Genomic DNA, 25,071 nt, shown 5'->3' with positions numbered 1-25,071 from the left:
CTTAGCTTAGCATAAAGATTGGGAGCAGGGGGAACAGCTAACCTGGCTCTGTCAGCTCACCAACCGACGTATAATATTTTGTTTATTAACTTACAGGTTGCCACGCCCGAAAGGATATCCTATTTTATCGTTTATTTAACTCTAATTACGGCAATTATTTGCAAAATTAACATCATGCTGTATCAAAGAGGACTTGAAACTAGCGACTACTCTTTAGGAAATGTTTACTGTTGTAAGAAGAAGGGTCATTTTCTGGTACACTTGCATACAATCGGCCTCTAGTGCAGTAGCCCCCTGCTGGTCATTGGATGGAACGCAGGTTTAAGGCACTTGAGCATTGGCTTCACTGTGAAAACCAGGAAGTTTTCAGTGCAGCCCATTAAAAATATGGACGTTTTGTTGTCGTTTGTGTTTTGTTTTTGGGGTTGTTCATCATCTCCTTGCGTTACCCTGTCATGCTTTGTCCTTCCTGTACAGCACGTTCTTTGCACATATAAATAAATGAATAAAAATTAAAAGAATAACCAATTGCATTACATACTGATGCAAACTACAGAAGCCTAATATAGTAACACTAACTATTTAGTGGTGAAATTTGGTGGTGAATTTTGCATGCATGCCCAAGATTTTGTCCTCAACACTGTCCTACACTTGCACACATGCATAGTTCACCGTGAATGCTTTGTGCATGTGTAGACTATTTGAATTATTGTACAACCAACTTCTAGTCTATAATAAAAAGTTCTATACTTGCTTGTGATTAGACCACGACTTAAAGCGTATTTGACGCAGCCCTCTGCAGATCATCTATCAGCTGGTTACAATGTAAACAGGTGAATAGAGACTTAATTACAGAGTTTAAATACATTATACGGCTGCTGCAGACAAAATGTCGGTGTCAGTCTTGAGGTGTGATTTAATAAATATCCTGAGGATTATAACTTAAATGAATGAATTATCAAATCCCTACAAAATTTTATATTATCCTCATAAGTCATTAGTCTCCTTTAAAAGAGGGAGAAGGAAGAAATTACTGGCAGTTTGTAATGGATCCAGGCCAAACTGGCAGAAGGAAGATATGCGCAGGCTTATTACAGACCATAAACAAATTACAGCGACATAAAAGGGAAAAAATGAAACCTTGCAGAAGGAAACAATTCTTAAAGAACAGTGTCCAGCATCTGCTGCACAGAGATGCACATCTGTGCTAATCCTTCGCAGGCCGCCTTCAGGATCCGTCGAGCTGACCCGGCAAAGTGTGCGGAGGGGGAATATTCCAGCAATATTTATTCAGTCGAGGCTTTATGCTCCAGCGTGATAATATAACAGCGTCTGACACTTAACTCTACTCCCCATCTTTGCCCAGGAGACACACTATCCTAAAGCGTCTGCGGCTTCATCATGTGAATCTTAATCAGATACTTAGCCAGTAGAGCAGGTTTTTACTCTCCCTGGTGAGAGTATCAACACATGGCCATCAGGCACAATTCACGGCCGCAAAGTGGCTATTTATTTTCTGCTCAGCGTTACTTGACAAATAATTACTCAGTCTATTCAATTAAGCGGTGGAACTCGCACAAATGGCCACAACAACCCGGCGTAGGACTGAAACATTACTCTACGTTTTTACAACTTTGCCTCATGAATAAAAAAAAAAAGCGACACACACACACACACACACACACACACACACACACACACACACACACACACACACACACACACACACACACACACACACACACACACACACACACACACACACACACACACACACACACACACACAAGCAGGTTGCTTTGAAGCAGAGAGAGCGGAGGGACAAGGTGATGGGAAGTAGAAATATCATTAAGTCTGAACTATTTCATCCCTTTTGGAGCGAGGCAGAGGAAAACAGACTTGTTGCCGGTGGAGCAGATGCACACAGTAATCCGGGGTGAAAGGACATGGTGTTTTCCCTGCTGAAAGAAGAAAAACTGTTTTTACAAGGTAACGTGGGTGTACAAGGAGAAAGTCACTGCATGCTGGCAGAGTAATATGGACTACAGCCTGGAAAGCTGCCAGAGTCCAAAAAATGTGCCCCCCCTCCAAGAGGCAATTACTCAAGATACACTGGATTAAAGCTGTTTTTTTTACTCTTGTTCAAATTAGGCTGCTGGAAATAAAGAGTCCCAAAATAAAACCAGCACAGCTCTGCCAACATTTGAGTATTTCCACACACATTTCCACAAACAAATAAATAAAATCGTACAATCTAAACTAAAATAGATTGGCGCTCAGTGGGAAGAGAACTTCTCCTCCGTAACAACACAATGAGGTGAACCCTGACATCCTGTAAACGTTCCGCACAACTATTTCAAACATAGATGCTTTGGCAGAGCCCGCTGTGTTTATATTGTAGTTAATCCAACAAACAAACCAGCAGTGGAGGGAAGTCATTCAGTACATTTACCAAGGCGCTACAGAAGAATTAAGAGGCACTTATAGTTTACTTGAACACCAGCATTTCCATTTTATGCTACGATATGTTCGGTACTTTATATGAGCTGTACAATAAGGGTTTGGATCAATTACACAACCAGCTTATGACTGAGCTAAAGTGCTAACAGTTTGTAATGTAGCTAAAGTTAGCCACAGAAAGAAACTAGAGTACTTGCCTCAAGTGTGGCATTGAGTATTCGGAGTATGCTAGCCAATACAACCGTTAGCATAATTTATTACCCCCACAAAATTGACTTGTTTCTTTCTTTTAAAAACAGTAGCAGAGTATTCAGCCATGATATAAATTAGCAATAGCTTTTTCGGGTCAGAACAGAAGCACTGTTTTGGGGTAATAAATCATGTGACCATTTGCTAACAACAACAGAGCGGTGGTAGCCGAAAGTGTACCATCACTTTAAGCTAGCAGAATGTTAGCATTCTGTGTTTTCCTATCATATGCTTTAGGACAGTGGTTCTCAACTGCTGAGTCGGGACACATAATGGGTCGCAGAGCTGTTTTCAGTCGGTCGTGGATGTGAAAAAAAATAGTTGTGGCAAAAAGTCTTTCCTGCGCTTTTATTTTGAAGGACGTGGGTTTCCTGTGATGTGCGTGCAGTAGTAGTGTAGTTTATTCCCCCTCCATGTTATCCGCTGATTGGGTAATCCCAGCAACATTTACATTCCTGAAACTTGATGAGCATGACTATTATACTGTTTATATCACTGTATTGTTAATACTACTGTATTAAACTGCACCATCTTTCTTTAAATACATTTGAGCCGTTGAAAATGTTCAGATATTTGGGTTGCGATTAGTCATTAAGGACGTGGATGTGGGTCCTGAGGGGAGACCAGTTGAGAACCACTGATTTAGGACGTTTTAAGTTAAGATAATTATAATTAAAAAAAACACAAACTACAGCAGTTTCATGTTCATTTTGAGGCTTTCCCTGAAGGTTAGAAGTATATTGTTAAAAAACTATTATATCAGTATATATTTTTATCCCACTGGAGTTGGAGGGTTACCAATATTAGTCAGTTTTAGTCAAGTTTTAGTACCCAAGTCGGTATCAGGGGGGGAAAAAGGTAACAGATCATCTCTACTCAAAACAATATGCAACAATTATCCAAAAACATGTAAATAATTATAATTAATATTTTAAATTCACTATATTAGCCCTGTGATTGACTGGATCAGTCCAGTGTGTGCCCCGCCTCTCGCCCAATGACAGCTGATCGGCTCCGGCCCCTTCGCAACCCTGAACAGGATAAGCAGTACAGATAAATGATGGATGGATGGATGAACTATATTTATGATAGTATAACCCTTTGCAAGCCCACTCCAGTTGCTACTCTTTGCATTCAAAGCTATATATAGACACATGCGACACTAGAATGACATGTACCTAATAGCTGTGTCAGAAATTGCTGCCTTGTTCATTGCTTACTAATATAGTATTAACACCTTAGAATGAGCAGTGTATGATCTTTTCCACTGTCACAAACAGGAGTTAAATCATACAACTTTTATTGTCATATCAATAGATGTGAAAATATTGCAATGTTGCACTACTAGTGTATATTGGTTGATATGCTATCTGACACTACTTTTTTAGCTGAGACTTTTTTGTACTTAAATTTCACACTAATTTGCAACTCCTAAAAGAATAGCAGTGATTTCAACCAAAGCACTGGACTGTCTTATTCTTCTATAAACAAAACTCATTCAATCGCAGTTACATGAAAGGTGCAATAGCTGCTTTGAGTAAAAAACAGAGAAAAGCAGGACGTCTTCTATAAATGGAGGATGTTTAGGGCACAGTATAGCAAAACATCATAAATCTTCTCCCCCCTCTATCATGAAGGAGTAAACCCAAATCAGGAGCGAGGATAATTGTAAACAAGCTAAATAAATCCCACAGAGGAGCGAAAGCCACAGGATGTCTCCGCAGCCAGCATCGCTTGGCCTCTCCACCCTAATTTACTACACTCCGCCCACTCGTGGCTCGGAGGGGTGTGGAGCTGGCGGATCCTCCAGCAGGGCCGGGGCCAGCCCATACGTCCCACTGGCACGGGACGCCCCGCCGAGAGCCAATCACGGAGCTCGTACTCCTGACAGCTCATTACCACTCAATTAGGCAGGTGCACCTCCGCGCGCAGCCTCCTGACAAACCCGGGCCCTCCCAGATGCATGTTTAACATTGGAGAGAATTATATAGTGACAGCAAACACTAAATGCCTCACCCTTATCACTTGATTGCCTCTAGATTTAAATCCTATAATTGGCCCAGGCCAGCGGGAGAAAAAAATAAATAAGCCAATAAATATGATGCAGTCGTCTTGTAATTGAACAATTATGAATTCATATTCATAAGACGCTCGCTGGCAATTACAAAATGCCATCTGATTAGGAACAATTTGAAATGACATTGTTCCATGCTAAAGACGCTGTGGTGTCAGCCTAATAAAGAGGAGGCACATCATAAGCGGCCGCTCGCCCGCTGACATGACCTCCAGAGATGGGAGACATGCTGACACAGTGGCTCGGCCGCTGACGGACGGGACTTGGCACCCATCGCTCTTTGTCCCCCCTAAACCTACAGCCCGCGCTCACTCGCACAGGAAAAAAATAACAGCACCGAGGGGTTGACTTTCAAATTTTTAACACCAGTGGGCACAGATTGTGCACATAACAAAACACAAGCAAGGCGAAAAAATGTTGATCCCTTGAGAACAGATTCTAATCAAGATGAAATGATTTACAAATCTATTTAATAAGGCTTGCCAGAAGTCAAACTTGGCATGTAAATGCGGTGGGGATTAAATTTCATCGGCAACCAAGACTGTAACTGATCGCCTGCAGACAAAGGGGGAGCCTGCCAGTTTTTTTCTCCCCCCCTTCCACTTCTCCTCTTTTCCCTCCCTCCCTCTTTCTCTCTCCACTGCCTGCATTTTGCCTCGTGATCCCTCCCCGGCTATGTGGAAGGACAGGGGCAGTGCGGAGTGGTGCAGCACAGAGTGAGAAAGGGAAAAAGAGAAGAGACAGAAAAATAAGAGAGGGAAGGAAGGAAAGGAAGGGAGGGAGTCAGAGGAGGAGAGGAACATTGGAGATAAAGAGCGGCAGTGAGAGGGAGAGTAGAAGAAGAGAGGGGGCTCAAGGTCAGCGTGAGGACAGTGTGGTCCTCTGAGTTGGACGGAGACACAGCCGCAGTCACCTCTGTGCTAATCAGCCCTTCGGCTGGCTGATGAGATGTCACTTAGTTGTGTGTGTGTGTGGAAAACCTCTCCCTTCACTTTTTTTTTTTTGGCTGCAAATTGCAGGGGCTGGTGGGGCGGAGGAACAATGTGTGTGTATATGGTGTGTGTGTGCCACTCTGGAGTGTAAGCAGTCTGACGTGCTGCTTGTGGTGCCAGTATTGCGCTTTTTTTTTTTTTTTTTGTTGCCCTCCCCTTCGCCTCTTTTTTCTTGCATATTATGCTACGGTGACTGAAGCTGAACTCAGCTTTCCCCTGCAGTGAGGGCAAGAATACAACTGCCAATTAATGCTATATGCAGTGTGCCCGTGTTAACAGTGTGAGGCATTCTGCTTCAAGTTGCTGCGCTGTTTGAAAGAAGAAAAAAAAAAAAAAAGGTGGGCTAGCTGTTTTTTTTTCCTCGGGCGTGGCTAACCTAACGGGGATTGCGCCATTAGCTTAGGGCGTAAACGAACAGCGTCCGCAGCTGTGATCAGGTTTGTGACCTAACAGCTCTGCAGCTTGTGTCTCATTGGGTGAGTTTTGTGTACCAGGCCAGTTGGCAGAGGCGAGCGTCTCCTCCGTCTATCCTTGGGTTATTTCTGACCATCTGCGCCCAGTCATTAACAGGCCTTTTCACAGTCAATTGTCTTGTTCGTCTCCCCTCTTCTTCATCTTTGCTTCTCTGTGCTTAACCATGACATGGACTGACTGCTCCCAGTGTGTCTGGATGTAAATGGCGTGAGTAAGGAGAGGCCATTTTATTAGCCGGGGCTAAGGAGAGCTGTGGAGCCATAGGTTAATTCAAAGTGGCATCATGGAGGATGCATCAAACAGTGGAGATCAAATTACAGGGCAAAGCGCTCAGTGGTAAGAAAAACAAGCCAGTGGTATGCTGCAGAGTGTGTGCGTGCATGCTGTGTGTGTTTAGCAGCAAGTGTATGTGTGTCTAGGAGAAAGAGAGAGGGAAGGGGGGGGAGGCAAAGGAGACAGCAAAAAAAAGAAGAGGAGAAGGAGGAGGGGTGTCCATAGAGGGCCAAGGGGGATGGGGATGGAAGGAAAGAGGGAGTGAAAGGGAAGGAGGGGGGGAGATGAGGCTAACTGGGCCAGCACGCACACATCAACCCCACCAATTAGAGTCACTCATCTCCTCTTCACACAATGCATCACCCTCCATTTCTGATGTTTACAATCGTCGGGGAGAGAAATAACTGTAAACATCACTGCAGCAGCAGCGATGGCATTCACAGGAAAAAAAAAAAAAAAAGAGAGGAAGATCTCCTCTGCCTGAAACGCGTTTAGCCGTTCCTTCTTCCCCCTCACGCCTTTGTTATTGGTCTTTGTGCAATGATTTGCCTAAGGACCCAGATTTCCTAGCAACAGCCTGCCACCAAACATTTGGCAGGAGTTCAACATTCTCTCTCTTTGTGAGAAATGGCAGCGCTGCCTCCCTGCTCTGCGTCTGCCACCAGCCCTGCTGCTGCTGCTGCTGCTGCTGCTGCTGCTGCTTCTGCTGCTGCTGCTGGATGAGCCAGACTGGCTGCAAGAGCCCTCTAATAATTCTGTTTTCATCCAATCACACCGCATAGTAGCAGGCACCTTGAGAGCCTCTGCCAGGAATCATCAATCAGCCCTTTAACGCGCGGGCGCACGTTTGGGGCGAAGAACATGCTAACGTACACACATGCGCGTTTTCGGTAATTACATTTACAGATTAGGAGAGCGCGCGCACCACCCTGCAGTCGTTTAATGAAAATCAACAAAGCACATTAATACGCAGCAGAGGTTGGTACAGTGGGTTAGAGAGAGGGGGAATGTACAATGTGGCTGTAAATTGGGTAAATACATCTGAGTGCTCTCGACAAGGTTAATGGAGAGAGGAGGCCTTAGTGAACACCGGTCTAGACACGCCACACAGTATTAAGTGGGAATAGCTGTGGCAGTGTATCTGGCTAAGTACTTTCCAAGTGCGAATGGGACTCTAATAAAGCGAATGATCCCCCCTGTTTTGACAAAGAGGCCCAGGAGGGACGCCGAAGACGAAGAAGAAGGAAAAAAAAAAAAGACGTTTGAGATTCCAAGCACTGACAAACACCCATTTGTGGCCCTTCTATCCCCCTCCTCTCTCAAATCCCACGGAAGCTTTTCCCCTGCGCGCAAGACTGTCGGATGTGGGCAAAACCCAACTGCCAATTTGCAGAGGATGTGCCGTGTTTGCTAATGTGAAGCAGAGGCTAAAAATGGGACCACACAAACTCTGGAGGATGGACTGACTGATCTGCTTTCTGGCACAAGCTCTGACGGCTTTTTTTTTTTTTTTTTTGGTGTGTGCTTGTTTCTGCGACGGGGCGGCTAATTATGAAACCTCTGTCATTATTGGACTACGGTGCGCTTATGTTGAGAGGGCTAGCGCGCAACAGGGGGAGCATTGTGAATTTCACTTGGGACAATGCGCTTAAAGAGTGTGTTGATGGTTAGGACTGTGGGGATGATTTATGCCGATAATGAACTGCTTAAAGACGCGGGAATGCGGCGCAATTTCAGGGATATCATCTTGACTGGAGATCAGAGAAAATGTTGATCTGCCAGAATTAAATGTAATCCCAAACAGTGAAACATGAGCATGGCAGGCCATCCTACTCCAGGAGCTGTAAGTGAAGACATTACCTCAGTGGCGCAGCTTATGTGTGTGTGAATGTCTAAGCTCACATCTGTCCTCCTCCATCTGTGTGTGTCTGTAAGGGGAAGATTGTGTAGGAGGGGGGGGGGTAAAGCAGAATGAACTCGAATAATCAATTTTCACACTTTCACAGCACCTGTTGGCTTGTCTTCATGTTAAAAGGACTGAATGAATGCATTACATGTAGAACAATTTCACACCGCGCTGCGGCGACGCGCACAAAGACGCGGGGGGAAAGGGAAAGAAAGGAGGCGCATTGTCTCAATAGGTAACGTAGCTCATTTCACTCCACAAAGGATGAATGGATATATTGACAATGCAGAAGGCGCGGCGAGGCATTTCCTGAATAAAGCCTCTTAACATTTTGTCCTCTTCTGGCAATAGAGTTAGGGAACAGTCATTCTGAATGTAGAGGGTCTCACTTACAGCAATATAATAGACCTTGGCTTTCTTCACCAGCTCCCAGTTGCCGTCCAAGTCCAGGTGTTTTTCCTTTTTGTAGCAGTTTGCCGCTGCCAGGTTAGCAACGAGGGACCTGCGGAGACAGAGCCCATAAATCTTCAGCCGCGCTTATCATCCATCTTAATTTTGTCTCAAAAACATCCCTAAAAACACTCCCCGACTTTCCTTTGTTCTTTCAAGACATAAAAAGGACGATAATGGTTTCCTAGAATGTCTAAACCTTGATGTGATCTTTCTTTTAAAGAAGGGTCTGTGTCCTTTTTTTCCAAGGGTCACAATAAACCATCACCAAATTCTTCCTCTTATTATATCGCCAGGAAAAGCAGCACCATTGCTAACAAAGGTGGAAAAAACAACACATGTATGACTAAATGAACACTCCAGTTGAGTAGTGAGTAGTGGGAGCCGCAGAGTGAAGCAGGTGGCATTATCTTAACATAGCTCATTAGCCAGTCCTCGTGTGCTGTCGCTTTATGAGCGGCCATCAAAATGAGTGCAGCCATCATCGCTACTTAGGGGGAAACTGTTCGCCGATCATATGACAGGAGGATGTTGCTACATGGCGAGAAATAACCGCTCACCACGGTTAGCACCATGAAGCGTTCCCATTACAAAGCGTCCTTGTGAATAGCAGCTCTGTCTCCCAACAACTCTCAACAATTCTCAGGCTGTGTATCGTCCTATCAATCCAAAAGTAAAATACAGTCAAATTAAATTGATTTTTTTGGGGTTGTATGTGACGGTAAAACAAAAAAATAGTCCAACATCACTGGGACTTTTCATTTTGGGTATCACTTCATCTCAGTCAGGTGTTTTGAATAGCGTTAATTAGCATTACAGCAGACTGTGTATGTCTACACTGATCGAGCTGGTACCTCTGAATCACTTAGCAGACTCTTATTTCACTGGTTGATGATGAATTAAAACATACAGACACATGTACATGTAAACAGCTGATATGTGGTCACCTGTGGATACAGAGTGCAGGAGAATGTTTGGGTTGCTTGGCAACAAAAGGTCCAGTTTCAGTTAAGTTGTGGGACTAGTTGAGTTAGTGGAGCAATCTGTTGTTGATTGTTACTTTTGCCATTTGTCGCTTGTACAACTGTATAAAAGCAATGTCACACTCGAGGTCGTGCTGTTATACTGAATATCAGCACAGCTGTGATTACTTAGCAGTGCTGATATTCAGTACATCACTCCTCATGTGATATTGCTTAATTATTAAAAATCACTCAAAAATAAAAATATAAAAAGCTTGTAATGCTTTGCTTTGAAACCTCCAAATCCACCAAATTAACATGTGCATCCAACAGATGTCTGCTTTTAGGTGTGCTCTTGTTTGCCAATCAAAAGGTAAAAAACCCAAATAAGTCTGTTTGAATTGCAAGTTGTAACGCTGTAAAATGTTGAAAAATCCAAGGCGGCTGAATACTTATGCAAGAGACTGTATGTCTCAGATAACATATAAAACTCACCATATTTTGCTATACGTTGGCAATGCTAAATGGTGCGGTAAGCAGCACTAAATTTGGGGGAAATATCCCAGAAGAAAACTCAATGTCTCAGGGCCTGTGCCCACTAACTGCTTTTTTTTGCGCTGGCAGGACCTGTTTTCTATACAAAACCAGTGCAGTTCAGCGTTTTCAGGAACATTGTAGTAGTAGTCAATGTCATTTCTCCATCGCTGACCTATCAACATCAAGAAGGGGCGGGACTTATTATTTCAACTTTGTCAACAACAAAGGTGAAGGAGAAGGTAATCCTTTCGCTTTTTCAACGGTACAATTTCCAGGCGGAGAGCTGCTGCTAATGCTAGGACATGATTCCTTTCCATCGTTTTTTAAATTTTCTTAAATAAAAGCACATATTGCGTAACCTAGCAACAGTTAGCATGGTTAAGAAGCGCTCTGAAATTGAGGTTGTGGACGCTGCCAGCGCAAAAAAAACACCGCTAGTGGACACAGGCCCTTATAGCTAGCTGGACAGAAGTGCATACCAAACAAGATTATCAGTAAATTCTTTATAAACAAGCTAAAATGTAAAAATGTTTAAATATTATGGCAAAATTACATATGTGGTCAGAAATGTAGGACAATTTTGGGGGGGAAATCTGATTCAGAAAGATTCCTTTTGAGCTGCTAATATCAATCTAAACTCTCAGATCCTGGAGGTATAGACTGATTAAACCTTTGATTACTGAACAAACTGATACCTAATACCTACAATGTGACTAGTCTAACTGTACAGTGTCCTCACACACTGGAGCTCAAATTGTCAGATTGAGTAGCAGCGGTAGACTCGGGCTAATCAAAGCCTGGGGGGCTGTGACACACTGACTCCCACTCCTTCAAAGCCATCACCCGTCCAATCTGGCCCCGCCGGCGACCTTTCCTCTGGGCTCCCGAGCTGTCTGTTAAACACCTGTAAGAAATATTACAGAGCTCGTCTCCCTGAGCACGGCACCTGACCTTTTCAGGTGTCAGAGCCCACATCAAACAAGCCCACTAAGACCGTTCAGCGGGGCCGGCTCCCGGGGCGGCCGAGGTCCGGCCCCGTTGACTGACTGACAACTCCGGTAGCAGCGCATGAAGGGCTGCAGAGGAGGGGAGTGTTTAGAGAAGGAGGTTATTGATCCACACCTGGTCTATCATGAACTTAGAGCCCTCTCTGTTAGTGATATTTGTGTGCGCGGGTGTTTGACCTCTGCTGTCTCAGACGTTCTGATGACGACGCTAGCGTGAGAGTCGCCAGAGACGCTAAAGCCCCTTTTTACAAGCGAGGAGGCTGACAGGTGAGAGCCGGGATAGCCCAGCCATCTCTAACACATTGCTACTGTCAGCCTATAGATGGATGACAACCCACTGGGGCGGCAGAGACTGAGTGGGGGCCTGGAAAAAACACACTCAAGCTGTTCTTTCTCCGTTTGATGTGTGAGCCCGGCTATGATTCCCTGTTATGACTTCCAGCCCTGAGGAGCCTGCCTGCGGATGTAAAAATGAACAAAAAGGAGTATTTCAAATCTGAGCTAGGGGGGTCATTTCCTGGTCAGGGGTGACTGAAAGGTGGCTAACCTATTGTCTCCGGTGATGCAGGCTGCACAGGTACCAGTCGGCTCCACGTTCTGCTCGTAGTAATGCGCATCGACGTGGGCTTCCTCGGCCTTCTTCTTCAGGATCTCCCCGAAGTTATCCGTCCCGATGCACCCGAAGAAGGTAGCAACCCTGTGGGGCTCCTGGATCATCCACTATAGGGAGAGAGAAAATAGAAACAGCAGTTACAGTGAGCTCAGTTTACAAAATATAAGTCTGTTTGAATGGTCAAGTTCAGCTAAGGCAGATGGCATACAAACTGTAGCTTCACAGCAAACATACTGCTTGTGATATATGAGGGCTGCGAGCTGTCGTAAACAACCCGAGACCAATTCAGCTCCACATAGAGGCACTGTTCTCATCCAAGCGCTCCCTCCTCTGCCTGTGTGCTAAAAACAGTCTCATCTCCTTATTTACACAAACCCCATAATTCAAGGCTTCATCCTACTTATGCAAACACAGCCTCGGCGTGTGTGTGAGTGTGTACCTGCTACCACAGGATGCTACCCAAACTGCTCGGCGGCCATTTTTTTTTTTTTAGGTCTCGACAGTTCTGATGTACTCAGTGACTTTTACCTGATGAGAGAGCGGCGGCGGAGGAGGCGGAGGAGGAGGAGGAGGACGAAGGAGGGGGGGCTGCTCAAATTCTACAGAGCTCAGGTTTAACCTCCAAAGATTTATTGACGTACAGTCCGTGCTGCTGTTTGCTCGTTTTATCGCAGCCTCCTGTTTTGTTGCTGACGGGGGCCCCTTGTGAATGAGATGTTGCTGCTTTTGGGGATGACCTGTATATGTGTGAAATTAATCATTTCACACGACCAAATAGCATCTCGGTGGGGGAAGAAAAATGCATTTTCATCACCCGTCCAGAGATGCTTTCCCTAGTTATTTTGCCTTCATCCCCCCCGCCCCCTTTCCTCTCCCCATTGGTCTCCAGGTAAGTAGTTCAGATGGAAGAATAAATAATGAAATAAGAGAAAAAGATTACCTGTGCAATTTTCATTGCTTTAAATAAGGGTCACATTTACAAACACAGCTGATCTGGGAGGGTGTTGAGCCAGCATTAACATGGCAAAGCATCAGGCTCTAAGTATTAAACATCTATTAATCCAAAGCGTTCAATTTGGAGTGAAACTAAATCTACTGTGAGGAGTTTCAGCTGGTTATGAAAGAGTCTCAATCTAATATTTATGCCTCTATGTGACCTAAAAAAGCAAACCAGACCGTCAGTTTGAAGATTTCTATAAAGTTGTTTTCACCAGGTCTGATTCTGTCGAAGTCATTTACAACATGGAAACTAACAGATAACATTTTTACCGAGCAAAGTCTCACAGTGATTTTGTTAAAAGGAAGCAGGGTGAGATTTTTTCTGTAGAGAATAAAACACATGTTTTGGACAGGATAAGTGAAGACAAAAGATTTACGGCTTTGTCCAAAATTGGACGCCACAATGGAAAACAAAATGAAAGTTAATCAGAGAGGAGGGATGGACAGAATGAAGCAGCAGATATAAAAGGGCTGGAGAGCAATCAGAGGGTTATCAACCTTTGTAATGACAACCGACTGGGAGATGAATAACAACGATCTATTACATAGGAATGTTATGAACTAAAGATAAAGGTATTATTAAAGCTGTAATCTCAAAGATCTCAGTTTCGTTCTCTTTGGCGGCACCCATGGCGATAAACAGTAATTGCGGGAGCGCACTTCCCAGATATCCAGACAGTGTTGCATGTGTGACGTCCACGGTTGGGTCCGGTTGTAACTCTTGATTTTCCTCGCTGATGGCTGCTTTCCTTTTTAGACTGTTTCCCTTCATCTGAGCGTCAAATGTTTTGAATCGATTGTTTTGGATTTTCACTTATTTTTGAAGTTGTATCTGTAGTCATCGATCTTTTCTTTGTTTGTTCAGCCATAGTAGATTACTGTTTACTCGCAAACACTCGTCGCTTAGCTCCGCCTACCGTCTCTGGCAGACCAACCACTGCTGGCTGATGGAAAACGCGTCACTAACTGGGCTTGTGATTTTTTCCACGAAAGTCTCCACAGACACCCAGTCTGTAATACTGCAAATGCAAAGGCTTTCATCAGTGGGCCATAGGCTCAATCACCATTGTGTAACCTCATTTGGGGATAGATAGAGACTTAACAGACATTTATTGAAATTCAAATCTTAAACATTATCGCTAAGGGCCTGTGTCCATAAAAACAGTGTTTATGCATTGGCAGCATCCACAATCTCAAGAGATTCTCACCTGCTCTTACTGTTGCTAGGTTACGAAAGTTGTCTCGTGGCACTTTTGCTTCCCTCGGTAGTGACCGTTAAGTCTGATTAAAATCGCTCTGTATGCCAAGTATTTGCTTTAATTCGAGGAAACTTTACAAAGAAAACATAAAAACTAGAAAGGAATCGTGTGCTGACGTTAGCAGCAGCTCTACACCTGGAAATTGTACCCACGAAAGCGAAAGCATTAGCTTCTCCTCCGCCATTGTGGTTGATAAAGTCGTTATCAAATACCCGCCCCTTCTTGATTTTGATTGGCCGGTGAGGGAGAGGGGACATTGACGAGCGCAGCGGTGTTCCAAAAGTTGAACTACTTTCAACTGAGGGCGTATTTGAGTTTAGGACGCTGATATACTTACTGCAGCACAAAAGATGCAGTTAGTGGACACAGGCCCTTAAATCCCCCATCTATGTATAAACTGATTTTGTTATTACAATCAGACATCAGCAGTTTTTTGTTAACTATGAGCCTTCCTGAAGAAACGTTGTCCTGTGTTTAAGTACCATTTTCAATTGATCAATCGATCGTGTTTGTGCTCCATACCATGTGATCATGCTCCTGAGTCATGTTGCAACATGCAAATGCTTAATAAATTATATTTTGATTAACTCTTAACAGATTATCAAAATAATTGTCAATTTATTCTTTCAATACACTTTTTATGAATCGACTGATCTTTGCAGCACTCGTGCCAACCAAATGAACAGTAATGATGTCAAATATGCCCGCTGTATCTCGGCCCACGAGAGGCCTTCCATGTGTCATTTTGAGTCATGATCCAGTCACTCAGCCGAGCCCCCCCCCCCCCCCTACCCAGCTTTAAAAAACACATACACACATCTGTGTACAAACACGCACGCGCACATCCACAGCGAAAGCTGACAAAAGCGAGCTCTTCTTCCCTAACCTCTTGCTGCAGGCACCTCACACTTATCAAGGTCACTGGCTCGGGTACACGTCAAGTCCTATCTGATTTTCCCTCCGCCGTGATGAGCTCCGAATCCAAGGTTAGGAGCTGCGGGCTGTAAATAATGACAGCGCGGCCCCTCCATTTGCAGGCCTCTCAGGTGGGAATAGAGAGGGCCACTCAGGGGCCCCCGTCCGTCCGATGACAGCATGGTGAATCACAGTGGACCCCTCCCTCCAACCCCACCTCCGTCTGAACCCTCCTGCCTCCTCCACCTCCTCTTCCTCTCTCTCTCTTTCCTGACCGTCGGCTGTACTCTCAGTGCCAGCTCAGCTTGTCATTTTACAGGGTCATTAACAGACACACATACACACCAACTTGTGCGTGAGTACACAGTGCACCCACGCAGGGAAAAGGCTGACACACACACAAACCTAAAAATCCTCTCTGGTGCCACAGCATCAAAACTCCCTCCCTTCCTAAAAAGAAAAAAAAAACACCCCTGCTTTTGCCAGAAGCTGCTCTGCTACTCTAATAAACACAAAGCAGCGACAGATAAGAGGAAAATGTCTTCATTATGAGCGTGTAAAAAAATGTATCTAGTTTTTTCTCTTTAGTCCTCCTCTGTGGTGCACAGGAGCGGGGAGTTATATCAATTCATTTCCATCCCTGGCACCCTGCAGACAATCCCTCTCCATTCCCAGATTATGTGAGATAATACCTCCATTATGACAAAAGCGCTATTCGCGGGGTCGCCGAGAGGTCAACCAACCCTGCGCCGGGTATTCATGCTTAGTCACATCCCAATTATACCGCAGTGGCAGAGGCAGAAATTGGCAAATGTACATCAAGGCGCTTCATTACTGAGGGCCGCTCCAGTGAAATTAAGCAGCAGATGAGACAGAGTAAGATTTGCCCCAGGCGGCATGTTAGAGAGAGAGAGAGCAAGAGAGAGAGAGACGAGAGGATGGGAAGAAAAGAGGGAAGCTGAAGTAACAGATTTCTCTGAAGGTGCTGGGAGCTTGTATCCTGAGCAGCAGCTCATGTATATTTACTTAACTAGGGAGAACGCAGGTCCCCAAAGATTAATAAGTTCCCATGATACACCACAGCAAACTATCTCTTCGTGCGTTTAGATAAGGGAGGGAAATCTAATACAAACAAGCGTGAAAAATATCCCTGAAAAGCAGGAGGGGGTGACGCCGCGCTCGCTAACGGCGAAGCCATGATAAGTATACATTATGGAGGATAAGTCTGTTTGCCTTCCATTTACCCAAATAATCTCACCCCTCCCCGCCCACCGAACCACCCAACCACCCAGCACTGGCCCCGGGGGCCCCAGCTAGCTATTAATTATGACATCTCATGGTTGCAAGAAGCCCCACTTGGGGGAGCTGACCTAGGCCCTGCTCCTCGACATCCAGCAGCTGCCACTCTTCACTACGGAGGCAGCCGCCTCGCGTGGCAGCTTCCAGGAGGGCAATTACACAGCCCGGATGAGATGAGGCGGCTGAATGTTTGGGACCGGAGCGCTCAGACTGCCATTAGCACTATAAGCTATTACATTCCCTCCTTTTCTGCCTCTTTTTTCCTCCCTCCTCCTCCTCTTCCTCGCTCACTTGCCGCTGTATATTGATGAAGCGGTAATGGGACCTCTAGTTAGATATTCCTCCTGTAAAAACATCGTCTTGTTTCTAGTCTCCCTCAGGGGTCAATGTATTCTCCGGGAGTTGCTGGGAATCATTTTCGGCTCTATTAATGATGCAATTCCAATGCAATTCAGATCTACAGAAGACGCAGCACAGTGGGCTTCTCGCGGGGAGTTGATAGATGACACTGCGAGTTATCCCGCAGCTCGACAACAAAGTGGCGCCTTCTGCGACGTCGCCGGGAAGCCGCTCGGCCCGTCACTCCGGTTTCCGCCTCCTGGAAGCGCTCGCTTCATCCTTGAAAAACAAGAAGAGAAGTGTCCATTCTCCTCGCGTCACCTCTCCGGCGGGGTCCTCTTGAGAAGAACATGTCCGTGCCTAATGATGGTCACATTAATTATAGGCTTATCAACCCCGGCGAAAATTCAATGGGGCTATTTTTAGAGGCCTAAAATAGAAAAGGGCGAGGGTGCTGTGAGCCGGGGTGGCCTGCAACAGCCTCCTCTTTTAGAGCCAGAGGTGGAGGCTTGTATCGATGTTTCTTTTTACTGTGCAGTTAAAACAACTAGCAAACATCTGTCCATCAGGGCCTGTCATGCCGAGCGCTTTTATATAAAGCACGTCTGAGCGAAGGGGCCTGACATTGATGAGGTCTGGCAGCTTCCATTAAATCACTCTTTCCTGTAAAGTGCCGGGCATCAAAGCAACCGGCCGAGGATTTTTCACTCAATCAGGTAACACACAAGCGCTCCCCTCCTCCTCCTCCTCCTCCTCCTCCTCTTCCTTCCCTGTCCTCTCAGGGGCTGGAGCCTTCTGGTCAATAACTCCAATCAGTTCAATTTCATGCACAGTTAGCCGTGTTGGGGTGCTAGGGCAGCGCTCGCGTCGAGGGTTGCATATGTCGTTGCCGCTGTTGTTGTTTTTCTTTAATTTTTTCTCGTCCCTGGGAGGGTTGATAAGTGGGGTGGGGACCTGTGCTGTGTAAAAAGTGGAGGCTAGCCAGGGCTAGCATGGGTTGTTTTAACTCTGCCTCACCAAAGCGGGCTCCCTGCCAAGCCATTAAAAGTCTCTGTGCTCTGCTTCAGTGACACAGCTAAAAGAATAGAGAGCGGCCGAGAGGGAGAGCTGTAAATGATCAACACGATAATGAGCTGATTATCAGTCAAAGGCATGGATAAGCTCTCTCTCCAGTAATTTCCTTTCAGATCAGTCAACCGCATTCTCCTCTCTGCAATCAACACTCGTAGGGGAGGCATAGCGTGCAGCCCGGTGGGAGACCCAGGCCTAATATCAGACTCGAATATCCAGGTTGTCTTCTGATCAGTACCTGGCTCGCTCCCTTGATGACACACCAGCATGGCGGGGAGGCTTTTGTTTCACTATTAAAGTCTGCTTGTTTCACAGCGACGGTGCACCTTTAGGCTCTGGCTGCAGGTCCAAACGAAGCTGAGTGATGCTCTGATGATGATCACATAAGCTGTGCAACCTGCAAGGATTTCTACACTGACTCACTTCCTGTTTTCTTGGCTCAACTAAGCATTAGATTTGAATTGCTGAACGTACGTGTGATCGAGCCAATCAAGCCAATAAGGCCATCAGTGCATCATCGTACTCATCCTGATATCTGATTGGTTTACATTGTGATCATTTACTGTGCTATTCCCAATCAAACAACTGGTTTCTATTGGGATTCAATCATCTCAAGGTAGTGATGATACATGGGACCTTTAAGAGTGTTTGAATGTCATCCAGTATTTACATCCATACCTATCGAACTATTTGCAACAAGATACAGGCGGGGACACTTTTTCTTATTCATTTGCTATTTTGCATTCAAATATATGCAAATCAATTTGCATTTCCATCAGCGACCAAACAGACTTTTTCATTCATTGAGGACCAGTAACTTTGATGATGGCTTCTTGTTGCCGATTCCCACTTACGATGGATAATTGCATAACGTTATGAAATTGTACTCAGACATAGGGGGCAGAGAGAATTGTGTGTGACATCTAACATATAAAGTTTGCAGACAGATATGTACCTCCGCACTTTTATTCTGAAATTTTAGGGGTTTTCTGGTGGGTTCAAGTACGATAGGACGAAGCGGTTACGAGTTTGTTTTCGCCTTTATTAGATAACTGGAGAGAAACAGACAGCAGGGTCCCCCTGAAGCAGGGGTCTCCAACAGGTAGCTCGCAGGTTCACAGACTCCGACGACAATAAATGCACCTTGAAAGCTTCTTCCCACTTCAATTCAATCAAACACACAGATGTCCCACCCCCTCTAACACAAAAAACAGGCCGATCAGCTGTCAATAAAAAACGGTGATGCTCCTGGCATGTTTGTCAACGTCTGAACCAATCACAGCAATGCTGCAGCAAGCTCCATCAACAGGTCGGGTCACTTATGCTGTATGCTAGCTGAGCTAAAGTGAGGAGTTCGGTGCTGTTAGCCTGTTTTGCCAGATTTATGATGGACAGTGAAGGCGGCCACGCCAAGGAAGAGCAGAAAACATTATTTCCACGGGGAGTGGGAAAGCAAGTTTTTATTCACGAATGTGAAGGACAAGTGTGTGTGGAGACCCCTTAAAAGTGTCTTATAAATAAGAAGGAAAAAAATCCAAAAGATGCACATTTTCCCACAATCAGTGATTGCTTTTAAAGAAATGTAGCTTTACTAATGATTGTAATATGCCTCTCTTAATTGAATTTGGATGTTTATCCCCAGAAAAGTGGATGGATAACCACACCTGAAATTAAAGACATTTCGCAAACCACATGCACGAGATGCAGCACGAGCGGTAGCGGCAGTGTAGAGGCAGAGGGGATGTGACGGGGTCAACACAGGTAAGACGAGCTGATAGACCGAGTCCGCAATTATGCCCCTCTGTAGGATGTGTCGTTGCCGCTGCAGAGCGACAAACATGCCCGTCAAAATAGCTGGTGACAAATAAGTTTCATTTTAGAAGTCGACGTGGAAACTCGGGGGCTGTTACGTCCGTGCACGGGGGAAATTGTGGGGAGTGAGAACGGTGTCGACTGTGTGTTCTGTCCAAAGTGCTTGAGCAGAACATGTCACTGTCTAAATACATATTGACTGTACAAGATGTCGGCCATTTTTAAAACCCAACCGATAAATAAACACAGAACCAAGAGGATTCACCAAGTGAAAAGGAAACAGTCGACACATGACACTGGTAAAACCACCCCAAGGGGGCTGATGTAAGACACCAGGAAACACCAAAACATTGAAGTCAGCTTGTGTGTCCGCATGCACACTCGTGTCACGGACGGGGGCGGCGGGCGGAGAGGTGACAGCTCCCAGGAACAGCCCCCGATGATAAGCATCAAACTGGGTGACGCGCTGACACACTCCATAGGTTGTGATGTTAAACACGACAAGAACGCCCCCGACAGTATCTCTGCACCCTCTTCAGAGAGCTATCAAAGGGCAAGTTCAGTGAGCACACAAAATACACACGCCTGCCTCCCCCCCCACCACACACACACACACACACACACCTCCTAACACATCTTTCTGCAGCATCTTCGCGCTGCATAGGAATCAGGGATGTGTCGCCGTCCCCAGGCGGCAAGTTTATTTAAAAAAGGAAACACCTGATTTTTTTCCTCCTCTTTTTTGGCTCCTCTTCATTCCTCGCCTCCCTTGTTAAACACACAACCTTGATTTTGTTTTCTGTTGCCCGGGAGGGGTGAATTATTTACAGGATAAACAAGGTGATGTTGTTTCAGTCAGTCGGAGCCAAACTCCCCTATCGCAGCTGCAGCAAAGAGGCAGACGGGTTTACCTGGCAGGCATGAGGGGCTCAGCTCGGATACAGAAGACGGGGCGCAGCTTCACAATGGCGGCCTGTGCGTGATACCTTTCTGTGGGGGGAAGAAAATGCCTCCACACCGGATTCATAGGCTGGGACTCCCAGGCTGCTGGGTTGTCCTATTTATCTGCAGAGACAATGGCGGCTATAAAAGCTGATTTAGCGGGTGTGTGAGCGCGCACGAAAGGGAACACGGGGGTGTTATTAAGCGATCATAAAGTGGCGTTTGTGTTTGCGGGGGTTGTTGCCATACAAGGTTCAGATGGAGAGATGATGAGGGACCTTTGCTGCTAAAGCCTCTAATCCTATCTGCGGTCTGCGGGGCTCCAGCTGCTGGGAGCGCAGCTGTGCTCGGCCCCTTGCACAGGTGAATCAGTTCTGCACCCCTCCTCTCCCGCTCTTCTCCGCGTCCCCCCCCTGTTTGCAGTATGGCGGATTTGCACGGTGCTTTGATCTCGCGGAAGGTGGCAGCGCCCCCCCTGGATACGGTGACAGCGCGGGTGATCCGTGTTACCGAAGAGATTCTTTTTTTTTTTTTTGAACATACGCCAAATGACAGCCCCGGTTGAGGGTTTAGCGCAGGTCAGGCCGGGCTAAATTCAACGTGGCAGCGTGGAAAATTCACTTCCAAACATTTGCTGCTGCAGGAAGCGAGCTCTAATGAGTGTTATGACTTTAATCTGTGACGTTATTTACCATCAGCGACAAGATGATGGAGATTACACCTCCGAATCTATCCGTCCCAGACATGATTAACCCTAATCTCACCGTATAGCCATTGTTGACACACTTCTATATTGTTTAACAGTAATTTAAACATATACAAAGTAGGTCCCTGAGCATAAGCAGCTTATAGTCTGTTAATGGTGATCATGTTGCATTATTTCAGCTAGATGTGCGAGCCCCAGCAGACACTTCATTAAAGAGCAAGCAGACAACACAGCTGTGCTCCCAGTTTGACCTCCGACCCCGTCCGCACAGCCGCCGCAAAGTGATTCACATTTAACACGCCGCTTTACTTTGACAGGGACACAATGGGAGGATGTGATTCGGCCCTGGGCGCAGATCGAAAAACAACATTCCTGATGTCTTTACGCACCGTGGCGAGATCCCACTTATCATATTACTCATGCCTTTGTGTCCTTTTCTGCAGGCGAAGAGGTTTCTTCTTCTTCTTCATGTTACCAGCTGGAAATATCAGCGATGAGCGTCTCCGCTTACTAAGCTCGCTGATGCAGCGGCAGTTTGCGAGCAGATTCTGTGGCCGGCTGGCTGCACAGGTAAGCAGAAAATAGCTCTTAGCTCGGGCCCGACCTTGAGGAAGGATGCCATTCAATCAGCGGGCTCGCCGCAGTAAAAAGGACCTATCATTGCACTAATAGACTAAATCTTCCTCTCTGCCCGGATCATGGACAATGCACGGATGGCTTCCTCCTGTTTGGCAAGTTAAAGGGCCAATTGATCCGATAAATTAAACAGAGAAAATAAGCCATGATGAAAGAAATACTGCTGTTGGGCGGGTATAGATTGAACTTGTGTAACAGTCTGCACACCTAATTTAATTCTCAGTTTATAGACATAACAGGATTGGATGACGGCAATTGACAAAACAGTTAAAATGCAAGACTGAACAGCCTGTGCTCGTGTTCTCATTGCCAAGAAGAGGTGGGGAGAGTGGTGCGGTGCGCTGCTTATCTACACCCCATCATCCAGCTGGAAGCAGACAGAATCAACGTAATAAGGAGAAAAAAAAGATTCGAGAACAGTCGCCCCGCTTTGAACTCTGAGGTTGTGCGATCAAATTCCGCCTTATCGACTGGCAGCTTAAACAAGTTGTGTTATTTTTCTGACGGCTTACAGCGAGAGAGGGAGAGAAGAGAAGGGGTGGGGGGACAAGCTGGAACCGTCATAAGTACTGGCTGCTGCAGTGCATCGTGACAAACAACGGCGGAAAAACTTGGGATTTATTGCTCTGATAACCTTCCAGATTCCTACGGCTGGTGCTGCACGCCAGACAACTCCGACAGAGTTATGCATCATTAATCCCCATGAACACTGCCAGTGATAAATAATGCCGCGCGTCCCTATGAAAAATAAGGCACTTATTACCAAACCATAAAGAACGGCGTTCGTATCATCACTTCAAGCAGATAATAATGTGAAGATACGACGTTTCAAAGAACTCAAACGGCACGCTCGCAGTGACAGTTAGCTGTATATTTCCGCTCAAAAAGGAGCTCCCACACTTGAGCCGAGTGAAATACAGATCTTTATATCAATGTCATAATGTTAGCAGACACTTAAAGCTATCACTATAAAGCGAGGTAAATAGCTTAGCTCCAATCATGAGTAGCGTGGAAGCTAACAGCGAGGAGGGATCTGTTGCCACATAACAAAAAGAGGAAAGTGTCTGGTAACCTGTTGCTCGACTTTTCCCACAAAGAGCAGCTTATTTCAATCATCTGATAATTTCTCAAGGCTCAGACTTGAATCCCGTCCAATAAACATAGTAACACTATATCCCCTACAGGTGTAAATTCTTGGTGGTTAAGCGGCGCACGGAGAAAGTCGAAGGAGCGTTTGATACGGAGATGTTTCCAGCACCAGATGCTGTGAGGCCCTCTCTCTCTCTCTCTCTCTCTCTCTCTCTCCTGTGAGCAGCCGGGGCGAAAAAGATCACTTACTTTCCTATCGAGAGTTGGAACATAAATTCAAAACCCAGCAATAAATCAAATATAAATTTTCAGCTCCCCTCATTTTCCCGGGAACGGCTGCAATAACAATGTCATTCGACTCTGCCTGGTTACCATTAACGCTCTGGATCGAGTCCACGCTAATGATTGGGCCACAACATAAAGAAGGGAAATATCACTGACCTATTTTGCAGGCTGAGAGAAGAAACTAAGGCCTGTGACAGATTCTCTTTACATATACTGTATTTCCAACTCTCCAAAATGGATTCTCCCTGCCAGATATAACACCCGGCGTGCCAATAATGTTAATATAGCGAAACTCTGCGGCTGCAACTTTCACATTTCTAGACAGCGAAGTTTCCGAGCCAGAGAAGGAGGACAATGCACTCCAGTTAAATCTAACTTGAGTGAAAAATGTGATTTCTATTTAGATATTGTTCTGTGTGCCAACAAGGCTCTCCCGCTGCCAAAAAAGCGAATTCAATCTCATTCAGTATATTTTCTCCTTCGAATCACAGGCTCGTAATAATCTTTAAAAACTGAACGAGGGCCAAAACTGACTCACCTAACTCCCATCCTACACTGAGTATTTACTGGAATGGCCACATATCGCCATCTGAGCAGTTTTCATAACCCAATATACAGCCGAGTATCCCGATCCAATTCACACTGTATATTTGTTTCGCACTGTGTAAACAGACTTCTTAATTCCAGTGAAACCATAACCCCAAAGTGGAGCGCAGGGAGCCGATTCTGGCTTCAGAGACTGTTTAGAGAGAGCCATTCTGGGTGAAGCACACTTTACTTTTTAAGCAAAAAGCAAACCAATTTCAGTGCAGCACCTGCACCCTTCTGCCCTGTTGGCTTTGGCGAGGCACATTCAATGAGTTTTCAGCCAACACTACACGGCTGTGTGCCTGTAAGAATCTGCACTGACAGAAGGCTTTTTAGAGAAGAACCAAGGTCACCACTACAACAACACAGCTCAGAGGATCCGCTCGGAGCCAGAGGGGGAGGGGGAGGAGGGGGGAGAGAGAGCCGGGTCTCGCTCACACCCTTGAAGTAAAAACCAATGAGTGCAGAAGGATAGCAAGTTCAATAAACTTTACTTCACTTTGTAACACTGCAGGAAGACTAAATAAGCAGGAGGCTAACAAGCTGGGCTTGTTCGCGAGTATATAACAACAGTACGGATGAAAGATCATCATCTCCGTCCAGAGTAAATACGGCGTTGTTGTAATAATGTCACAAGCTAATGTCAAAGAGCCTCCGTCAGGGGGGATGCATTGTTACGAGGCTGCCAAAACATATTTTGGTGACAAGCTGATGAGATAAGAAAAAAACGTATTTTAATCAAATTACAACCTTAAAATTAAAGTTAAACTGCCAACTATGAAATCAACACATGCTGTTTGTGTTAAAGTTGTTATCACCTCTGCTGGGAGGTCGTGTTTTTGGTTCGGATTGTTTTTCTATTAGTGAGGGTTTAGCAGGAGATCTCACAGATTTTAATGACATTTTGGGAAAGTGGAGCGATGATACGGAGTAAGCAGAGTTTATGCATATCTTGGAACTTACTTAAGGGCGTCTCAAAGGCTGATGTTATTCTGTGTATAAATCCCACGAGAGACAAAAAACTAAGACTGTGTTAGTCCAACTCATAGGCCGGATAAAAACATGGATGACATGACAGCTCCCTAAAAGTGAAGCCAAAACATTTCGGGCGCCCCCTGCTGAGTGGCTGCAGTA

General features: G+C 45.5%; 1 protein-coding gene across 2 annotated transcripts in view; it reads right to left on the bottom strand.

Moving 5' to 3' along the window:
* The window catches only part of LOC138593444 (adenosine kinase-like), a 122,928-nt gene that overhangs the window by 60,966 nt on the left and 36,891 nt on the right, over nucleotides 1-25,071 (bottom strand). For both annotated transcript variants that reach the window (XM_069664452.1, XM_069664453.1), the window contains exons 5-6: nucleotides 11,932-12,104; nucleotides 8,822-8,930 (exon numbers count right to left, since the gene is read on the bottom strand). In XM_069664452.1, coding sequence (XP_069520553.1) covers nucleotides 8,822-8,930; nucleotides 11,932-12,104 — 282 coding nt within the window. The remainder of the gene's footprint in view (nucleotides 1-8,821; nucleotides 8,931-11,931; nucleotides 12,105-25,071) is intronic.

Source organism: Semicossyphus pulcher, unplaced genomic scaffold, assembly GCF_022749685.1.
Source record: "Semicossyphus pulcher isolate SPU_LCO1_2020_fin unplaced genomic scaffold, fSemPul1.0.p SCAF_16, whole genome shotgun sequence".
NCBI classification, from domain to species: domain Eukaryota; kingdom Metazoa; phylum Chordata; class Actinopteri; order Labriformes; family Labridae; genus Semicossyphus; species Semicossyphus pulcher.
This window is presented reverse-complemented; position numbering and strand designations above follow the sequence as displayed.